The sequence below is a fragment of the Rhinopithecus roxellana genome, chromosome 16, assembly GCF_007565055.1.
Source record: "Rhinopithecus roxellana isolate Shanxi Qingling chromosome 16, ASM756505v1, whole genome shotgun sequence".
Taxonomy (NCBI): Eukaryota; Metazoa; Chordata; class Mammalia; order Primates; family Cercopithecidae; genus Rhinopithecus; species Rhinopithecus roxellana.
This window is the reverse complement of record NC_044564.1, coordinates 113,578,133-113,599,723: the sequence shown is the minus strand read 5'-3', so window position 1 is coordinate 113,599,723 and position 21,591 is coordinate 113,578,133. Positions and strand designations below refer to the sequence as shown.

Sequence of the window (21,591 nt, the reverse complement as noted above, 5' to 3'; positions counted from 1 at the left end):
AACTTCTCCCAGCTAAAGAGGATGTACTTGGCATCTCTCTGCAGCCAGAACTTGGAGAGGTCCCTTGCCCCGTGTCATCTGGCATTAACCCTTTAGGTTCAAACTGGAATTCCATGATGGTTGGAGCTGTCAGACTGTAAATCCCACATGGGCCAGGACTTTTTCTTGTCTAGTGTTGTGTCTCTAGTGCCTAGAAAGAGGCTTATCTCGGCTGGGTGCAGCGGTTCACGCCTGCAATTCCAGCACTTTGGGAGGATGAGGTGGGTGAATTAGGAGGTCAAGAGATCGAGACCAGCCTGGCCAACATGGTGAAACCCCGTCTGTACTAAAAATACAAAAGTTAGCTGGGTGTGGTAGCACGCGCCTGTAGTGCCAGCTACTTGGGAGGCTGAGGCAGGAGAATCACTCAAACCCGGGAGGTGGAGGTTGCAGTGAGCTGAGATTGCCCCACTGCACTCTAGCCTAGTGACAGAGCAAGACTCCGTCTCAAAAAAAAAAAAAAAAAAAAAAAAAAAAAAAAAAAAAAAAAAGGCTTATCTCATAGCGGGTATTCAATAAATATGAATGAATGAATGAATTCCCCATGCAAGGGTCTGATGGACACTTCCGTTTTTTTCTTCCAGTTCATATCAGGTGTTAGTGCTTCCCTTGGCCTTCCAAAGCACATTTTCTTGTGATTCTGAAGGCGCTGCCTCCTTCTTTAGCAACACCTCTGATGCTGATGGATACGTGGCTGCAGAACTACTGGCCAAAGATGTTCCAGATGATGCCATGGAGATACTTATAGGAGACAGGCTGTACTATGGGGAATATTATAATGCACCTTTGAAAAGAGGGAATGATTACTGCATTATATTACGAATCACAAGTGAATGGAATAAGGTATCTTTGTTTCCAAGCTCTTCTGAACTCTGTATTTTCTTCTTCGCATGAAATTCAAATGTTTGAACACTTGTTTTCCCAGTACTTGAGAGGGACACTGCATGTAACAATCATAAAATGTGTGTGAATACTTTGCCTTTATGAAGGATGGACAGGTGAAACCCTTACAGATGATAGGGATTCTGAACCTCCTGGGGAACTTGCTGAATCAGCATTTAGACTGACCTGGTTTTTGTTTTTACCTTAAGCTTTACAGATGCCCTCATTCTATTGCACTACTGGAGTCTAAGTTGGAAAGAAATATCTAGATTCTCTCTTAACTTCCTTGTGCCCCTGCCAGGCTGCTGCCTCTCTCATTCTCCTGGGAAGCAGAAGATTAGGCACAGCACTGGCCTGTTTTTTGCTTACATCCCTTCTGCGACTGTGGCATAGGTACCACTTTCCCTTCCGCAGTGCTTAGAAAGGCTGGTGCTCTTCCAGCAGTGGCTCTTTCCTGAGACATGGAACTCAATATTCATTAGATAATTAGGAAACATCATGTTGCTGTATTCATCAGTCAGGGATGGAAGACCTGGAAGAACCATTGTGATGGTTGACCTAGGAGAACCCTAAGCTTGTTGTAAATTCATATGGGTTGGTAATGAAAACTAGAAGGATTATGTTAATAGTAATACAAACATCTCTTGACTGATGAATTTGAGATAAAATTATGTTGTCATTTTGAGTGTAAGGTTCATCACATATTTAAAACTGAGACACTGTATTAAATTCTGTGTGGAATGTAAATGTAATGTGTCATGAACATGTTTGCTATAAAACCAATAGTTACTTGTAAGACTGTTCAAGTATCAAAGATGTCTAGCAGTGCTTTGTGACAATAATGTAGGAATAAAGAAAGGAAAGTTAAAGCCCAGAAATATATTGCCCTGAACTTACTAAAAAGGTGTTTACAACTTAGACACGACCTTTTCATTAGAAAATTACTTGGGGTTCCTGACTTGGAGTTTTTAGCCATAGACAAAACACTGACAATACAACATGAGTGAAATTTAGAGATGGTTCAGAGAGCTATTGTCCTAGATTAAGACTTTGGTTGGGGAGGCTATATTAGTCAGCTTGGGCTGCTATAGTGAAATATGGTAGACTGGGTAGCTTAGGTAACAGACATTTATTTCTCACAGTCTGTGATGGGAAGCCCAAGATCAAGGTGCCAGCTGATTCAGTTCCCCAGTGAGGACTCTCTTCCTGGTTTGTGGACAGCTGCCTTCTTACAGTGTCCTCACATGGTGGTGATTGAGTGGGTTGGGGAAAGCTCTGATTGCTCTTCCTCTATTCATTAGGACACTCATCCCGTCATGAGGGCTCCATGCTTATAACCTCTTCTGGATCTATTTCTTTCCCAAAGATCCTGCCTCCAAATACCATCACATGGTAGGTTAGGGCTTCAACATGTGAATTCAGGGCAGGAGGTGGGTGGTGAGCAGGGGCATAGACATTTAATTCACAACAGAGGGAATGAAGTTGGAGGTTAGGACAAGAAATCTGGTTTATTAGCCAGGCATGGTGGTATGTGCCCATAGTCCCAGCTACTTGGGAGGCTGAGGCAGGAGGATTTCTTGAGCCTGGGAGGCAGAGGTTGCAGTGAGCCGAGATCATGCCACTGCACTCCAGCCTGGGCAACAGAGTGAGACCCTGTCTCACACACACACGCAAAGAATTCTGGTTTATAGTAAACTTTCCTGTGATGTCATTGATACTCTTTTTCATGTAGCTGAAAAAAACAATATGTGCTTATTCTTTAGGATGTTAAAGGAGGTGAAAGGGCTTTGAAAAAACTTATATTTGGATCTACATGTTTGAATTGTGATGACTTTCCCATGGGTTTCAACTATATTTGTGTGATAATTACAATAAAATCAGTAGTGATTTAATTTTAATTTCTAATTGTGGTAAAATATATACAATATAAAATTTACCGTCTTAACCATTTTAAAGTGTCGTTTGATGGCATTAAATTCATCTACATTATTGTGCAACCAATGTCCAAAACTCTTTTTATCTTGCAAAACAAACTTTATACCCATTAAATGACTCCCCATTCCTTCCTTCCCACAACCCTTGGCAACCAACATTCTACTTTCCGTCTTTTTTTTTTTTTTTTTGAGGCAGAGTCTTGCTCTGTTGCCCAGGCTGGAGTGCAGTGGTGCGATTATAGCTCACTGCAGCCTCAACCTCCTGGGCTCAAACCATACTGGTGCTTCCGCCGTCTGAGTTAACTTGGACCACAGGTGCACACCATCATGCCTGGCTAATTTTTAATTTTTATTTCTTGTAGAGATGGAGTCTCTCCATGTTGCCCAAATTCCTAGGCTCAAGTGACCCTCCCACCTTCACCTCCCAAAGTGTTGAGGTTACAGGCATGAGCCACCACACCAGGCCTTGCTTTCCGTCTTTATGAATTTGACTACTCTAGGTACCTCATATAAGTAGGCTCATTCAATATTTTCTTTTTGTGACTGGCTTATTTCATTTAGCCTAAAGTCCTCTAGGTTCACCCATGTTGTGGCATGTGTCAGAATTTCTTTCCTTTTTAAGACTGAATAATATTCCATTATATGAGTGTACCACAATTGTTTATTCACTTATTCGTGGATGGATAATGGGATATTTTCCACCTTTTGGCTATTATGAATAATGCTGCTATGAACATTGGTATGCAATATCTGTTTGAGTCCCTGCTTCCAGTTCTTTTGTGTATATACCTGGAAGTGGAATTGCTTGATCAAATGATAATTCTATGTTTAATTTTTTGAGGAACTACCGTACTGTTTTCCATAGTGCTATACCATCTTCCATTCCCACTAGCAGTGCGTAGGGGTTCCAATTTGTCCATGTCCCTGCTAACACTTACTGTTTTCTGTTTTATTTTCTTATAATAGGCATCCTATTATAAGATAGGGTGTGAGGTGACATCTTTTGTTTTGAAAGTGGGGGATGGGGTCTCACTTTGTTTACCAGACTGAAGTGCAGTGGCCCAATCACAGGTCACTGTAACCTTGACCTCCCTGGTGTCAGGTGATCCTCTCACCTCAGCCACCTGAGTAGCTGGGACTACAGGTTCATGCTATCACGCCTGACTAATTTTTCTATTTTTTGTAGAGACAGGATTTTGCCATGTTTCTCAGGCTGGTCTTGAACTCCTGGGTTCAAGCAATCCACCTGCCTTGGCTTCCCAAAGTGCTGGGATTATAGGCATGAGCCTCCCAGCATGAGATGGCATCTTATTGTGGTTTTGGTTTGCATTTCCCTAATGACTAGTGGTGTTGACCACCTTTTCATGGGCTAATCAGCCATTTGTGTATCTTCTTTAGAGAAATGTCTATTTAAGTCCTTTGCTCATTTTTGAACTGGGTTGTTTTTGTTTTTGTTAAATTTTAATAGTTCTCCATACATTCTGGCTATTACTGTAATCCCTTGTGAAATACGTGATTTGCAAATATTTTCGTCCATTCCGTGGGTTGCACTTTTACTATCAATAGTGCCCTTAGATGCATAAAAGTTTGAAATTTTGATGATGTTCAGTCTGTCTATTTTTTCTTTTGTTGCTTATGTCTTGTCATATCCAAGAAGTCATTGAGAAATCTGGTTCAGGAAGCTTTTCCTCTATGTTGTCTTCTAAGAGTTTTATCATTTGAGGTCTTATATTTAGGTTTTTGATCCATTTTGAGTTTATGTTTTATGTGGTGTTAGGTAAGGGTCCAAATTCATTCTTTTATATGTAGATATCCAGTTTTCCTAGTACCATTTGTTGAAAAACCTTTTTTTTTTGAGACGGTGACAAAGTGAGACACTTGGAGTGCAGTGGTGCAATCATGGCTCACTGCAGCCTCGACCTCCTGGGCTCAGGTGATCCTCCTGCCTAAGCCTCCCAAGTAGCTGGGACTACAGTTGTGCAGCACCATGCCTGGCTAATATTTAACAATTTCTTGTAGAGATGGGGTCTCCCTATGTTGCCCAGGCTGGTCTCAAACTCCTGGGCTTAATCGCTTCTCCTACCTCAGCCTCCCAAAGTACTGGGATTACAGGTGTGAGCCAGTGTGGCTAGCCTGAAAAGACTGTCTTTTCCCCATTGAATGGTCTTGGCACTCTTGTTAACAATCATTTGACATAATGCAAGGGTTTATTTCTAGGTTCTCTATGCTGTTCCATTGGACTATATGTCTATCTTTATGTTACTACCACACTGTTTTGTTCACTGTAGCTTTGTAGTAAATTTTGGAATTGGGGGTGTGAGTCTTCCAATGCCCCCATTTTGTTTTTCCCTTTGTGCATCTGTCCCAGTAAATAGCATCGCCATGCCTCCCATTGCTAAGACAGAAACCTGTGAATAGTTCTTGTCTCTTCCTTCTTTCTTACCTTCTTATCCAGATCATCAGCAAATCATGTTAATTCTACTACCTTAATTCTGTTTAAAATAATTCTTTCCTCTCCTTCATCTACACTGCTCAGACTTTGTCATCTCTTGCCTGAAGATCACTTTTCTACCATATCTTTCTGTCTCTTATTCTACTCATCTCCTTGCTCCATACCACTGCCAGCATGAGTTTTATAAAATGCAAGTATGATCAAAGCATTTCAGTTTAATAAGCTCCCTTCTTCACCTGGCCCCTGCCAGTTTCTCTCCTTTGATATACTCCATTCCCCCAAATTGCCTTGCTATTTAAAGCGCCTTCCATTCTCCAGTGTCTTGAAATATGTCCTTCACTGGTTATTCTTGCACATTACCTTCCATTTCTAATATCTGCACTTATGGCTATTTTAAGCTTTTCTCAGAATTTTTTTTTTTTGAGACGAAGTCTCACTCTGTTGCCCAGGCTGGAGTGCAATGGTGTGGTCTCAGCTCACTATACCTCTGCCTCCTGGGTTCAAGTGATTCTCCTGCCTCAGCCTCCCAAGTAGCTGGGAGTACAGGTGCCCACCACCACACCTAGCTAATTTTTGTATTTTTAGTAGGAATGGAATTTTACCATGTTGGCCAGGCTGGTCTTGAACTCCTGACCACAGGTGATCTGCCCATCTCAGCCTCCCAAAGTGCTGGGATTACAGGTGTGAGACACTGTGCCCAGCAGCTTTTCTCAGAATTTTTAAGCTTAAATAATAATAATAATAATAATAATAATAAAATCCAAACCAGAATGCCCAAGGCTGTCATTTCAAAGAGAATCTCCTAAAGTTATTGGAAGGATCCTTCTCTAACCCTTACCATTCAGCTTCCTCTGGGGAATACTTTCAAGTCTTATACAGAGCAAGTCCCCAGCATTTGTAACAGGTAAATAAGCATATCATAATGACGGGGGGAAGACGTGTTCATTCCACTGAATCTATAGGTTTCTTCTATTATGGATGAGCTTTCATATATGTTCCTGTTGCTTTCTTCCTGGTTCATGGACACATTTTGGGTAACTGATGTGGCCAAGTGACATCTAGATAGGTGAAGTATTATATACTGGGACTTCTCATAGCTTTGCCTCTAACATGCATCACTACTTCTTGCTGAACTTCTGAACATGTGACCTCAGAATCCTTTTCAGCATAGTTCTCCCGGCAGGCCATGCCAGTTGCTGAGAGCTGGCCAGGGGAATGATCCTTTTTGTCACTCCTGTTGTTGGCCTGTCATGTGTGCGTTCCAAGACCTATTGGAAACCTATAGAAGTGATCTGTAGGGTCACTTATGTCCATGCAACCCACGCCGGTCCCTTGAACACTTAGTGATATCACAAGACATTAGAGCTAGATTGGACTTTAAATGTCTAGTTCAAATTAAGAGATTGAAAAAGCTGAAACTCAGAGGGCTTCAGCCTCCAAACTATGTTATTTAAACTAACACTGTGTGCCACCTAGTTAAATGCATTGCTATGTTTTCCTTTATAGGTGAGAAGACACTCCTGTGCAGTTTGGGCTCAGGTGAAAGGTAAAATTATTTTCTGCCTATGAAAGCTGTTCTTATTTCTTTTCTGCAGCATCAAGTTCATATTGATGAGATCTGTTTATAAAATTGTCACTGGTGACCAGAACCCAATTCATACTACTTTAAGCAAAAAGCTTCATAGCTGAAAAAAATGGGAAGAGGGTGAGTGGATGGGAGCTTATAGAATTAGACAAAGAGCTACCCCACCAAGGCTCCAGGAACTGGGACTGGGGACTCAACGCAGTGAGTGGGACTTCTCTTTCTATCTTTCTCTTGTTTCAGTTCTCTGTTTCTAAGTGTGACTTAGCTTCATTTTCTTCTGCTGTAAGACATGTGAGAGGGAGGGATGGCAAGCTCCCCCAGCTTACCAATTTCACTGGGAAAACATAGCTTTTCAATTCAGGGAAAGATTCTTTCCTCCTAGTTTAAGTGATTGTTGGATGAATCACTGTTAATAGGAGATGGGCTAGGATGATTGGCCTCTGTTGGGTTGTATGTCTACTCGTGGCTGGTTGGAGGCAGAGCAGTGTGAACAATAGGTCCACTAGGTTTGCACTGAAAGGGAGACAAAATCCCTATCAAGAAATGGGGCATAGGAAAAGATGCCAAAAAGCCAATACAAGAGCTACAACAGTCCACTACCATTCGGCTGTGTAGCTTGTGCACATACACATATAATGTTAAGAAAAACTGTAATCCCAGCACTTTGGGAGGCCGAGGCAGGTGAATCACCTGAGGTCGAAAGTTCGAGACCAGCCTGACCAACATGGAGAAACCCTGTCTCTACTAAAAATACAAAATCAGCTAGGCATGGTGGCACATGCTTGTAATCTCAGCTGCTCGGGAGGCTGAGGCAGGAGAATCACTTGAACTCGGGAGGCAAAGGTTGCAGTGAGCTGAGATTGCACCATTGCACTCCAGCCTGGGCACCAAGAGCAAAACTCCATAACAACAACAACAACAACAACAACAACAACAACAACAACAGAAGAAAAACATCTTCCCTTAACAAAATGGAACTATCCTATGTATGATCCCACATGGAACCCTAGTGGAAGACAACTCAAAGCTGGGTCTGTTACTGCATCCAGCTTCAAGACCAGGAATCCTGGGGATAGCATCTTCCTCTTGATCAAGTCCAGATGTGTTTCTTGTGCTCTATTAAGTAATCTATGACTAAATGGCAAATTTAACCGATCTCAAACCATAGTACATAATATGAGAGGGAAAACTGAATAGCACAATAAATACTCTCATTTAGAAAGAAGGAAAAGATAAAGCAATGTACAGTGGTCAGGGGCCCTGTAGCAATGATCACCTCTTGCTGGACAGGACAAGCAAGCATCCCCTGCCCTGGCAGCAGAATGGGTCACTTGGGTGGTCAGTTTGGGTCTGCCTGATGGGAACTCTTGTCCATTTCCTCCAAAGCCTTTCCTTAGAGACGCAGTGGGAACATCTCTACTGAGTGCTGTACAGCTTAAACCTTCTTTGTCTTGGAAGAGTTATCCAGGCGGGGAAATTGCCGTAGGGTTTGAGCAATCACTGGTCTTTGTTTTCCAGGCTTGGGATTTCCCTGGCAGTACAGTACATTTCTTTAAAACCAACAGGCAGCCAGCCAGTGGATTTGATTCCCAGGAATTCCATTAGTTTGTAGCTAATAGCAGAAATCTTGTTGAGTTTATGACCTTGGAATCTGGACCTTTTCCCTGTGGTTTGTGGGTCCGAGCAACAGGCTGTGAAATTCTGCCCTTAGCCCACAGTATCAGTTTAACCCTTTGCCTCCTCTCGCCTGCCTCAAAGCAGCATAAAACAACCAACTGGCATGGTGAGGAAATGCCGGTATGAACTTACTTCCCTAAGGATTCCAGTGGACAGCACTTTCTAATGGGGAATTTTTTATCCTGGCAGTAGAGAATACTGTGCAGGAAATATTTGGGAGGGGCCTGGGGAATTAGGCCTCCTCCATTTGTCTGCTTCTCTCCTGATCTTTTTTTTTTTTTTTTTTTGAGAAGGAGTCTCACTCTGTCACCCAGGCTGGAGTGCAGTGGCCAGATCTCAGCTCACTGCAAACTCCGCCTCCCAGGTTTACGCCATTCTCCTGCCTCAGCCTCCTGAGTAGCTGGGACTACAGGCGCCCGCCACCTCGCCTGGCTAGTTTTTTGTATTTTTTTAGTAGAGACAGGGTTTCACCGTGTTAGCCAGGATGGTCTCGATCTCCTGACCTCGTGATCCGCCCGCCTCGGCCTCCCAAAGTGCTGGGATTACAGGCTTGAGCCACCGCGCCCGGCCTTCTCTCCTGATCTTATTTTCATCTTTTAACCTCTGCTGAAACCAACTGCAACAAGGGTAGAGTTTTCAGCAGGGTGCAAGGCAAGTTACCTGACTGTCAGCCATCTTGGATTGCTGATGACCAGGCAGTGAGGGCCTCTCTTGGCAAAGATGGGTTCTGTACTGTTTCTGTGTGCAGATGGGCCAAGCTCTCTTTACTTGTAGGACTTTAATGAAGGCCACGAGAAACAGCCACACATTCCAACAGTCATAAGTGTCTTTTTTTTGCCAGTCCATCCCCTGAAGCTCTAGGATTGGGCATGGCATTCTCACAAGGAAAAGAGATGGTTTTATCAGAATAATTAGGATGACAAAGCTTCCAGACACAGAATAATAGCTTCCAGAGTCCACTCTATTCAGCAGCTGTTTGCTATGCTTGGAAAACATTCAAACTGGGTAGAAGAAATCGCCAAAGAGCTGGCTGCAGTCATTCTGCTATGATTAAATTAACAGGGAGGATTTTGCTTTGAAAATATCTAAGTGGCTTTGGCAGTGCCCTGATCTCCCCTCAGCTTAAGAACCAATATTGAAGGAGAGTTTGAGCCTTTGAAATTAAACCACCGGAAATCTCTGGAAGATAATAGGAAAAACACTGTTCTGTGGAAATTCTGAAGGCAGTTCTAGCACATATTTAATCTATGTATAACATTTACCTGTGTTGTGCACCCATCTTGGGCAATCTACTTTTTCAAAAAAGTTTGGAGACTGCCATTTCCGAAAGTAATTTGCAGAGAACTGAGATCTAAATTAGTCCTGAAATGGTGCCAGTTCACTTGTGCCAAGCCTCACCCCCGTTCTGGCCTTTGCCCAGTGACAAATTATGCTATTTACCTTTTGCATATTGCCCCCAGAAGAGCTTTGTAAAGATTACCAGGAAACCAGCAGTCCGTCTGATGGAAGATGCAGAGGGCTGGGCTTATTTGCCTGAGCTCCTGCTACTAATCAGCCAAGTGTCTTTGAAATGATATTTAACTTGGCCAGTTCTCAATCGTCCTCTCTCTGGGATCTCTGAGATCCTTTCCAGCCACAGAGTACTATGAGTCTGTGATTTCTTGAGTCACAAAGCAAGGTCATTTGATATATGTGAGGTGATAATAAGCTGTAATCTTAGGGAACATTCTCCAGTCATAAGCACGAAACCTGTGAGTTATTCGTGACTACTCCCTTTTCTCTTTCAGCCCACATTTAGCACCTTGGGCATGCCTCTCTGATTTTCATTTCTGTGTTCACTCCCTGAGCATAGGCCTTCCTACCTGTAGTGGGATGATGGGCAAATCCTCCTTCCTCATCTCCCATCACAAGAGTTCAGAATTTCCCTCTTCATTCCAGCCTACACACCACCAGCTGACTTGTTTCTAAACTGCAGAACTAATTTTGTTTCCTCTGCTTCCATGGTCCTCCATTATTTTTCAGTTTGGCTTCCAAGTCCTCTGTTTGCCACACACATACCCTTCTAATTGCATCTTTTATTCTTCTCCATTCAAACCAATGTTCCAGCTGTTTTCTGGCTATCACCCACACTTTCTCCTCTTAATAGCCTTGCTCATATAATTACTTGATGACTTCCATCTGGATTTCCCAATCACCTACCTGTGAATCTCCGCTTATCCCACCTGTTCTTCGAGATTAAAATCAAATGCCCTTTCCTCCCTGAAGCTTTAAAATTTTTTTCAACAGGGCAGAATCTGCCCCTCTTCAGCTATTCTGCTATATTTTAGAGCAATGGGTGTGTACTTGTTTTGTCTTCTACTACTAGATTTTACACCCTTGATGGGCATTTGAAGAGCAGGAACAGAGCCTTGCCTGCATTAGGTGTTCAATCAGAATGCATTGAATTGGGCTGAATGATTTATGAGGAACCAGCAGTTAGTTTTATGGGAAATGAAGCATAGTAGGTGCAATACTTATCAAATAAGCCAGAGAAGACTTACATCAAGATATAAACCTAATGTGTATGTATACATATGTATTTGCTATATATGTACATATATGTGTGTGTGTGTACATATATGTACATATATACATGCACACAATCATTTTAAACCTTTATAGTTGTGATGGGAAGAATTCTAATATGGTTCCCAAATTCCTGGTCTTTGGTATCCATATACCTTCTCTCAGTTATTCACTCAAAGACTGTTCTAGGTATTGCTGGGAAGGGATTTTGGAGATGTAATTAAACTCCCAAATAGGGAGATTATCCAGATAGGCCTTACCTAATCACAGGAGCCCTTTAAATCTGGATCTAGAGGTCAGAGATAGGGGAAGTTGGAGAGTCAAAGAATGAGATGGATTTGACATAGGGAAATTCTCCTGCCAGCTTGAAGATGGAGGGGTCCACTTGGCAAGGAGTGTAGCTTAACAGAAGGAGCTGAGCAAGGCCTGGCTGCAGCTGGTAAGAAAACAGGGACCCTAGTCCTACAACTGCAAGTGTCTTAGTCTGTTTTGTGTTGCTATAACAGAATACTGGAGGCTGGGTAACTTATTAAGAAAAGAGATTTCTTTAGCTCATGAGTCTGTAGGCTGGGAAGTTCAAGAGCATAGTGCTGCATCTGGCCTGCTTCTGGTGAGGGCTGCATGCTCATCAGAACAATGGCAGAGAAGTGGAAAAGCCAGCAGGTATATACAAAGAGATCACATGATGACACAGGAAGCAAGAAAGAGTATAGGAAGTTGACTCTATTTTTTTTTAATCGAGATGGAGTCTTGCTCTGTTGCCCAGGCTGGAATGCAGTGGCGCAATCTCAGCTCACTGCAAGCTCCACCTCCCAGGTTCACGCCATTCTCCTGCCTCAGCCTCCCGAGTAGCTGGGACTACAGGCGCCCACCACCATGCCCGGCTAATTTTTTGTATTTTTAGTAGAGACGGGGTTTTACCGTGTTAGCCAGGATGGTCTCGATCACCCAACCTCGTGTTCTGCCTGCCTCGGCCTCCCAAAGTGCTGGGATTACAGGCATGAGCCACTGTGCCTGGCCAACTCAATTTTATAACAACCAGCTCCCTGGTATTACAGTCCCTCCAGAGCAAGAACTCACTCACCTCTGAGAGAGGGCATTAATCTATGCATGAGGGCTCCAATCCCATGACCCAAACAGCTCCCACTAGGCCCCACCTCTTAACACCATCACATTGAGGATTAAATTTCAAGTGAGTTTCAGAGGATATAAACTCAAACCATAGCAACCAGGAACTGAATTTGGCCAATAACCTGAATGAACTTGGAAGCAGATTCTTCTCCAGAGCCTTCAGAAGGAAGTGTAGTCCACCTGAGACCTTGATTCTAGCCTCATAAGGTCCTAATATGGTTTGGTTCTATGTCCCCACCCAAATCTCATGTCGAACTGTAATCCCCATGTATTGAAGGAGGGGCCTGGTGGGAGATGACTGAATCATGGGGATGGATTACCCCCTTGCTCTTCTCATGGTAGAGTTCTCATGAGATCTGGTTGTTTGAATGTGTGTAGCACTTCCCCCTTCACTCTCTCTCTCTCTCCTGCTCTGGCCATGTGAAGACTGTGCCTGCTTCCCCTTCACTTTCTGCCATGATTGTACATTTCTTGGGGCCTCCCTAGCCTTGGCTCCTGTACACCCTGTGGAACTATGAGTCAATTAAACCTCTTTTCTTTTAAATTACCCAGTCTCAGATAGTTCTTTATAGCAGTGTGAGAAGGGACTAATACAGGCCCTGAGCAGAGAACCAGCCACGATGTGCTTGAACTTACCGCCCACAGAATTCTGAGCTAATAAATGGGTTAAAGCTACCTAAGTTTATGGTCATTTGTTAAGCTGCAATAAAAATGGAATATAACAGTGTTGCTAATTTATCAAGCATTATTGATCTCTAAATTAGTTTTCCACTTTGATTTCCTTTGCCATCTTTTGCTCTGAATGGAATTCAAGTGAGAAGAACCTAGAATAGCAAAGATAAATTTAACACGGTAAATAGAAGTCACTGTGCTAATTATTATTATTATTATTATTATTATTATTTACCATTTGGAGAACAGAATTGGTGCTTTCAGGAAGTGAATATGCCCTTGTATATTCATGAAAAAATGTTCACACCCATGAGGAGGCCTCCAGCTGTCACAAAGTCTGAGAGTAGAAATAGGACCTTTCTAACTTCCTCTTCAGCATGTGATATTTCTATCAGGGAGGGGGTTAAAGATAAGTCTGGAAAGGCCCCATCCCTCCTCCTGAACGCTAGCTCTCTTGAGGGAGCCACCATAAAGAGAATGGTGAAGTTTAGTCCTAATGGGTTTACTTTCTCCAAGATTGAGTAACTGATCTGCCATATAACACATGATTCATTCACTTGGGTTTGTAAAAATACATTCTACAAGTGATTCAGAAGAAAAATAAACATGGTTCTCTGGCCTGAGACCATGGAAAGGTAGGGTAACCAAAGGATGGTGAGGCTATAAAAAATACAATTCAAATTTGCCAGTTGTAAATTTTCTTAGTAAGGAATTAATCAGGAAATCTCTAAAGAAGCTTATGTGGCAACACTTGTGAGCACTCTTGATTAGATTGACTCAGATTTTCAGAGTATATATGCAAAGTAGACAAAAAGACATATAACCAGGAACTGGTCTACCAGCAAGAATCATTCCTGGAGCCAAACCCAAATTGTGCTATGCAGAAGAAATAAAGATTGTTTTCCAATACTGTGTCTAGAGTAAGGAATAGTTGCACCCAGGTGGATCCTGCTGGTGGATGGTCAAGAGAAAGTCAGCTTCCTTAACTCCTCCTTAGCTTCTGTCCTCTTGGTTTGCGAGGGGATGGTTAGAAGAAAGAAAAGAGCTCACTGCCCTACATAGGTTCAAGTCTTCCAACACGGATGAAGCATATTCTGGCAGGTTCATACAATTTTCACATGAGATGGATAAGCCATTGCAAATGATCTTTGATAAATCTTGAAGAAAATGGAGAGATGTAAGAGGACTAGAGATGAGCAAAGAACAAGGAATTTTGCACAAAGGAAGAGCCACCAGAAGTGTAGATGATGGTAACTTGAAGTCAAGGCAAGGCAAGGTCTTCAAGTGATGGCTTGTGTATCCCTGGCAGAAAAAACAGCAGTTCCCAGGAGTCAGGAGCTTTAAGAGCAGATTAGGTCAGATTGCTTTCCATTTCTTCTTGCACAGAGTCAGTAATTGGTCAGGGAAATATGGCACGCATAATGTATTTTGGCTTCAACAAACAATAATGTCCTTGTGGACAATGTGGGAACATGAGGGCTGTATGTGGGCTTAGAAACAAGCTGAATCACTATGCACAGTTGATATCAACTCATTAACAATTATTAATGAGATGAACTCAAACCCAAGAATATGCATGATATGGATCTCTGTCCACAGTCATCTTCAGTTCAACATATTCATCAATCAGTGATTAAAATATATAGAGGGTAAAAGTGTAGAGGAAAAAATACACAGAAAAAAATTGATGAGAGATGTTGGAAGGAATACTGGGTAGATTGGATGAAATACCAGTGCAGGAAAGTACCAGCTCCCCCGTCCATCTCCAGAATTGTATTTTCTCTTAAAAACAAAACAAAACAAATCTAGTTAATTAGTCCACCAAGATGGCATTTTAAAAAATGTTTCTGAGTGATGCACAAAGATGGCATCTTAATGCCTTAATTTGCATTTTTATTACTTGTAAGAGAGCATTTGATCAAAGTTTTATTGATCATCTGTAATCATGTTTTACATGTGATTTACCTTTTCATAGAATTTGTTCATTTTGCTATTGAGGTATGTGTTTATTAATCTGTAACACTCTCTATATGTTAACTTCTTGCCCATTATTCTAGATATTTTACCCAGTTTGCCATTTGCCTTCTAATCTTGCTTCTGGTAGTTTTTGGTATAAGAAGTGCAAGCTTTTCAAAATGGTTAAATCTCTCATTCTCTTAAGGTTTCTGTGTTAACAAATAGGCTTAGAAATCTCTTACCCCCTTTAATATTAGGTAAACATTCACTAACATTTCCTAATCCTTTTAGGTTTCAATTTAAGTCTGTAATCCATCCGGATTTTATTTTGGTATACGGTATAAGCTCTAGTGATCAAAATTATTTGATTCTAAATGGTGAGCCAATTTCCTCAGCACTGGTTATGAATAATTTATCATTTCCCCAATGATCTGAAACAGTATCAAAACAACAAAAACAACAATAATTAACAAGAGCTGACATTTGCTTATTGCTTATTCTGTGCCAGGCACTGTTTCAACCTGTACTAACTCACTGATTTCTCGCACTACCTAGAGGTGGGTAGTATTGCTATCATTCCCATATTATTACAGCATCCCTCAGTGTGGGGACTGAGGCACAGAATGGATGAATAACTTGCACAAAGTCACACAGGCAGTGGTGGTGTTCAGATAAAGACTTGGACATCTGACTCCAGTATTCAATCTTTGAAAGCATTTGATATACTTGGATTTGGTTCTAGGTTATTTTGTTCCAATGTATTCATTCCTATTCTAATACTGCACTGTTTCACTATCTTGCAATTCAAGTCACTCTCCTAACATTTTTTTCTTTACTAATTCTTCACTTAATCACTGTTTCTCCTTCCATTTTATAATCTAGCTTCTTGGCTGGGCGTGGTGGCTCATGCCTATAATTCTAGCACTTTGGGAGGCCAAGGCGGGCAGATCACCTGAGGTCAAGGGTTCGAGACCAGCCTGGCCAACATGGTGAAGCCGTGTCTCTAATAAAATACAAAACTAGCCAGGCGTGGTGGAGTACGCCTTGTAGTCCCAGCTACTAGGGAGACTGGGGCAGGAGAATCACTTGAATCTGGGAGGTGGAGGTTGCAGTGAGCCAAGATCATGCCACTGCTCTCCAATCTGGGTGACAGAGCAAGACTCTGTCTCAAAAAATAATGTGCAACTCAACTGTGAGTGTTTTTTAGTTTACAATTGGGGATCTCCCTGGAGTTGGCATGTGATGGTCCCCAAATAGAAAGTATGCCTTTCAAAGTACTTTCACATCAATTTTCTTATTTTATCCTCTCAGTAAACCTGCTGAGCAGAGCAGGGAGGTATGATCCTTGTTGAGGTATAGAGAAAATGACAGGTGACTCAACAAAGGATATTCCTTTGCTATATCTGAACATCAGGGCTATCACTTTTGGAACCCAAATTCAAATAATATCATAATGACTTGCCCCTCCATGCAAAAGAAAACAGCCCATAAAAATCTATCACGTGTAATTGACTTGGGAAAGGACGAACAAAAAATGTAACATGTTGCGTAGTATTTGTATGCTCAACAAGATCAGCTTTTTCTTCCTTGTAACTTTAACATGGTCTGGCTTTACACTTCCTTTGCAGAAATACCCTGTAACTGTAATTTCCTGAGGCTGCATATCCACAGGGCCAACTCAGGGGACACACAGGCACGCTGGGCATTCTTGGGATTCTTTGTTAAATGGGGCCAAGCTCTGGGTTAAAATGGATTGAGCACAGTGGGGTGTGTGCCTCCTGGGAGGCGGTGATACCCTGCACTCTGGGCTAAGCATGTGGTTTTGTCCCACAGATTCGTCACTCACACTGCTACAGATGGCGGGTGTTGGACTGGGCTCCATGGCTGTTGTGGTCATTCTTACATTCCTCTCCTTCTCAGCAGTGTGGTATGTGAGCCTGTCATTTTTGAGAAATGAGTGGAATGGAGGGAAGGATGGGTCAGAGTCATGAAGAACAGCTGGGGATAAGGGGAGTCAAAGGGAGTGTGGGTGGAGATTGTCCTTGGCTCAGCAGAGCACACTCAGCGGTGAAAGGCATGACTAACCCTGTACCTCCAGGTAGCATGGGGGATGCTTTCCCAGGAAAAGAGCAGGACCAGTGATGGCTGCCCTAGCCACACACAGAGTGGTGGCTGAGCTTCCGTGCTGCTCCCCCTTGCCTCCTCCCATGGGTGTGCGTGTGAACTGTGCATAGAGACGCACAGTGGAAAACCAAAGTGTGTTCATATTTGTCTCTTTTCTTTTCCTCCTTTGTGTCTAGATGGCAGATGGACACTGAGTGGGGAGGATGCACTGCTGCTGGGGCAGGTGTTCTGGCAGCTTCTCAGGTGCCCACACAGAGGCCCCGTCTGACTTCCGTCCAGGGAGCATGTGGGCCTGCAACTTTCTCCATTCCCAGCTGGGCCCCCTTCCTGGATTCAAGATGGCGGCTATCCCTGTGGAGTCCCCCAAAAGGAGACAACTCAGGAATTCTGAGTCTTCCCTGCTACAGGACCAGTTCTGTGCAATGAACTTGAGACTCCTGATGTACAGTGTGATATTGACCAAAGGCTACAGATCTGTGAATCTTGGCTGGGACTTCCTCTGAGTGATGCTTGAGGGTCAGCTCCTCCAGACATTGACTGCAAGAATATCTCTGCAACCTGCTATCTAAGCATCTCTGTTAATTCATTCAGAATCCATTTTTTACAATATGCAGTGAGATAGGCTTAAGTTTGGGCTAGAGTTTGACTTTATGAAGGAGGTCATTGAAAAAGAGAACAATGATGTAGGCAAACGTTTCAAGCACTTTAGAAACAGTACTTTTCCTACAATTAGTTGATATACTAATGAGAAACTATACTAGCCTGGCCATGCCAATAAGTTTCCTGCTGTGTCTGTTAGGCAGCATTGCTTTGATACAATTCTTATTGTCCTATATATTCAAAAGTAATGTCTACATTCCAGTAAAAATATCCTGTAATTAAAATTGTTCTTCCCTTGGTTAATTTTTTGTTACTAAGCATCTTCCAAAAACGCTCTTTGCTCCCTGTTAGAAACTGAGATTTGGCCTACTCTGAATATGCTGAGTTGACAGATGGAGTCTATTTGATTTTACTTTTAAATCCTGAATTGACATTCTTTCCTTTTTTTTTTTTTTTTGAGATGGGCTCTCACTCTTTTGCCTAGGCTGGAGTGAAGTGGCACGATCTTGGCTCACTGCAACCTCTGCCTCTCAGGTTCAAGTGATTCTCCTGCCTCAGCCTCCCAAGTAGCTGGGATTAAAGGGGCCCCCCACCATGCCTAGCTAATTTTTGTATTTTTAGTAGAGACAGGGTTTCACCATGTTGGCCAGGGTGGTTTCAAACTCCTGGTCTCAGTTGATTTGCCCACCTTGGCTTCCCAAAGTGCTGAGATTACAGGTGTGAGTCACGCGCCCGGCCCTAACGAACAACTTAACTCCAAGACTCAGTAAGAAATGAATGGGGAAGGAAGGACTGGCATCTCTCCTTCTCCCTTGCTTGCTAGGCCTAGAGAAGAAAAACCATGGAGGAGGGGAGAGGGGGACGGTGATACTGCACAGACTCAAGATGCAGTTCTTAGCAAAAGGGGGCACCCTTTTGCAGTGGGCTGGTGTGTTCACCGGCTTGCTGGGTGTCAGTGAGGGATGACTCTGAGTGCCTTGGGCTTATGGGCAGATGAAGAGACAAGAGGAACAAGTAGAAATTGCCCACGTAGCTGTTCCACCCTAGGGCATCCAGAGTGTATCCACTCTAATAGGAAGAATTAGAGGGAGGGGAGTAATATCCTGACACTCAGGTGTTCAATGCCAGCTGTCAGCCCCTGGCCCCTGCCAGTATTAGGAATGATTCTCCTGTCCTCTGGGGTACTGCCCTCTGACGACAACTTAGGATCAACATTTAAAACCCTTTCTGCTCTCATCTTAGGTAAATTATAGACCAGAACAGGTCTATAATGGGGACAGGTCCCCATCCTAACCCCCAGAGACTGTTCTCTCAATAGATGAATAACAAATAGCTCTTAAGTTTTAATTTTTATGTGCAATAATGCAAACATACTATTTTTATAGCTCCTGAACTAAATTGGGTGTCAATACAAATTATTGTGGTTAGTGTAGGGCAGGGCCTCTGATGAGTAAGGCTCTTTCCTCAAAGCCCATCTTTGTCCAAAGACAGAATCTGAGCCTCCCCTTGACTTATTTTATTTTTTGCCAGTTTTGTAAATGCTGTATGCTTCCATACCACCCCCTTCCCTAATTTCCAGCTCTAGAATTAACTGCCAAAGATACAGTTGTCCACATGGAATGTAGCATAATTGTCATAGAAAGGAAGAAACCTCCCTTGCTTAGTATTAAAAGTTTCTGGTTAAAATAACTGACCAAATATTAAGTAAAACATCATCTTCTGGGTACAATGCAGAAAAGTAAAAGCAGTTCATATAAGATTACTAAACTTTGGGAGACCTTCAAGACTAGCCCTGGCAACATAGTGAGACCCCATCTCTGCAAAAAAAGTTTTAAAATTAGCTGGGCATGGTGGTATGCACCTGTAGTCCCAGCTACTCAGGAGGCTGAGGCGGGAGGATCGCTTGAGCCCAGGAGTTTGAGGTTGCAGTGAGCCATGGTCACACCACTGCACTCCAGCCTGCGTGACAGTGTGAGATCCAAAAATATTTACTAAAATAGCAAAAATGTGGACTTTGGCGTTTCCTCTAACTGCTGCAAATTATAACAGAATTGCTCAGTGTTGATAATTCAATTGTGGGACCAAATCTTCTGGCTGCCCTAGTTCTCTTTTCTGCCATTTGAAAGCCCTTGAGCTAGCTATGGAACTATTCTTTGGACAGCCTTTTTGGTTCCCAGGAATGTCGGGTCTTTGAATTTCCAAACTACATATATATATACAGTATGTGTGTATGTATACCTGTCTTTTCACTGTAAGGCACCTGCACCCATCCCTTCTAGAAGGAGCCACAAACAACCGAGCAAATGGATGGAGGTTAATTAAGGGGAAGAGAAAATAGTCTGTTCTCTGACTCAAGACCTGAAGTTGCAGTGGGGCACGTAAGGTAAGACCAGAGCAGAAGTGATTATCTTGAAATTCCACTTTAGCTTGGAATAAAGTTAATATTTAAAGTGATTTTAAAGGAAATAAAAAAGAACCTTCAGTGCTTCCTTTTCATTGCTAATCTCACATTCTGATTTTCTAAACCTTCTGTTTTCCCATTCTGTTCTTCTAAGAGGAGCTCAATGGTCTCATAGAAGTCAATCAAATAGCATTGTAAGAACGTTTTACCTACCACATCCTTTGTTGGTTAGACTGAACCAACAAAGCAGTGCCTGCTTCTGGGGAGGGAGGGTATGGCCTTTTCTGTGCCCCAGTTTGTGGGAGGGTGAGCCAATGAAGCAAGTCAATTTAAAGGCAATATGTGCTCTTGTTTCAGAAAGAGTGAATCCTTTCGGTGGTGGGGGTGGAGTGTGTGTGTGGCGGGTGGGGGGATGGGGCATGCACATCTAGATCCATGCTTTTTGGGCTCAACTCAGGGTTACCAAAATAGAGTCAAACTCAACTCAGGATTACCCAAATGGAGTCAAATTGTGTGTGTGGTTTTGTAACATGATTCTTTCACTCATCAACATTTCCTGGCCACATTTTTCATGTCACTCATGACTGCATCATAAGTTTGTACCATACTTCATTTAACTAATACTCCGTTGTGCATTTAGAATATTTTCAGATGTTTATTGTCCTTAAAAAAGTCTGTATGAAGGTATGCAACTATCACTTAGGCCACATTCCTGGAAGTAAATGGAATGGAAACTATGTACATTTTACAGTGCAGATTGCTGGAAGAGTTTTACGCAAAAATTTATACAAAAATTTATACTCTCACCAGCAGAAAGCCTCAGCGCCACTGAGTGCTGTTGTATTGTTCATCTTGATTAATCTGGTATGTGAAGAAGGATGTTTCAATCTTTTGCCTGCATCTCTCTGATTATTTTTGCTTGTTGATTGGCCAATTGTAATTCTGTCTTTGTGAGTTGTCTTTTTCTCAGTACTTGGCCTATTTGTCTTTGATTGATTTGAAAAAGCTCTTTATATTGTAGTAATTTTAATTCCTGTCATGTATTTTGTAAACAAGTTTTCTAGTTTATACTTTCTAAAAATGATGACCTTTTTTTAACCTTGTTTGTATTATATTTTGCCACACAAAAATTTTAAATTTGTGTAGTCAAATTTATCAGTCTTTTCCCTTATGTTGGACCCTCTAATCTCAAGGTAGTAAATATAATCTAGCATTTTTTAAAAACATTTAAAAATTTTAGTCCATCTAAAATTTATTTTAGGATAGGGAGTGAGGCAGGGGAAGGTATCTTTTTAAATAAAAATCGTTGCTAAATGGTTGGCTAGTTGTCCTATTAATAGTCATTGAGACCAGGAGCAGTGGCTCACACCTGTAATCCCAGCACTTTGGGAGGCTGAGGTGGGAGGATCACTTGAGGTCAGGAGTTTGAGACTAGCCTGGGCAACATGGCAACACCCCATATTTACAAAAAATAAGAATTAGCAGGGGCCAGGCGCAGTGGGTCACACCTGTAATCCTTGGGAGGTCAAGGCGGGTGGATCACTTGAGGCCAGGTGTTCAAGACCAGCTTGGC

The 21,591-nt window shown here is 42.4% G+C and overlaps 1 protein-coding gene across 5 annotated transcripts in view; it reads left to right on the top strand.

Annotated features, from left to right (window-relative positions):
* The window catches only part of SUSD1 (sushi domain containing 1), a 143,982-nt gene extending 126,081 nt beyond the window's left edge, over positions 1-17,901 (top strand). For 3 of the 5 annotated variants that reach the window (XM_030919053.1, XM_030919055.1, XM_030919052.1), the window contains 3 exons: positions 624-882; positions 16,727-16,820; positions 17,194-17,901. In XM_030919053.1, coding sequence (XP_030774913.1) covers positions 624-882; positions 16,727-16,820; positions 17,194-17,285 — 445 coding nt within the window. In that variant the 3' untranslated portion in view covers positions 17,286-17,901. Of the gene's footprint in view, positions 1-623; positions 883-6,813; positions 6,854-16,521; positions 16,587-16,726; positions 16,821-17,193 lie in introns of all 5 variants that reach the window. The other 2 variants (XM_030919056.1, XM_030919054.1) reach the window with 2 other exon arrangements.
* Positions 17,902-21,591: the final 3,690 nt, after the last annotated feature.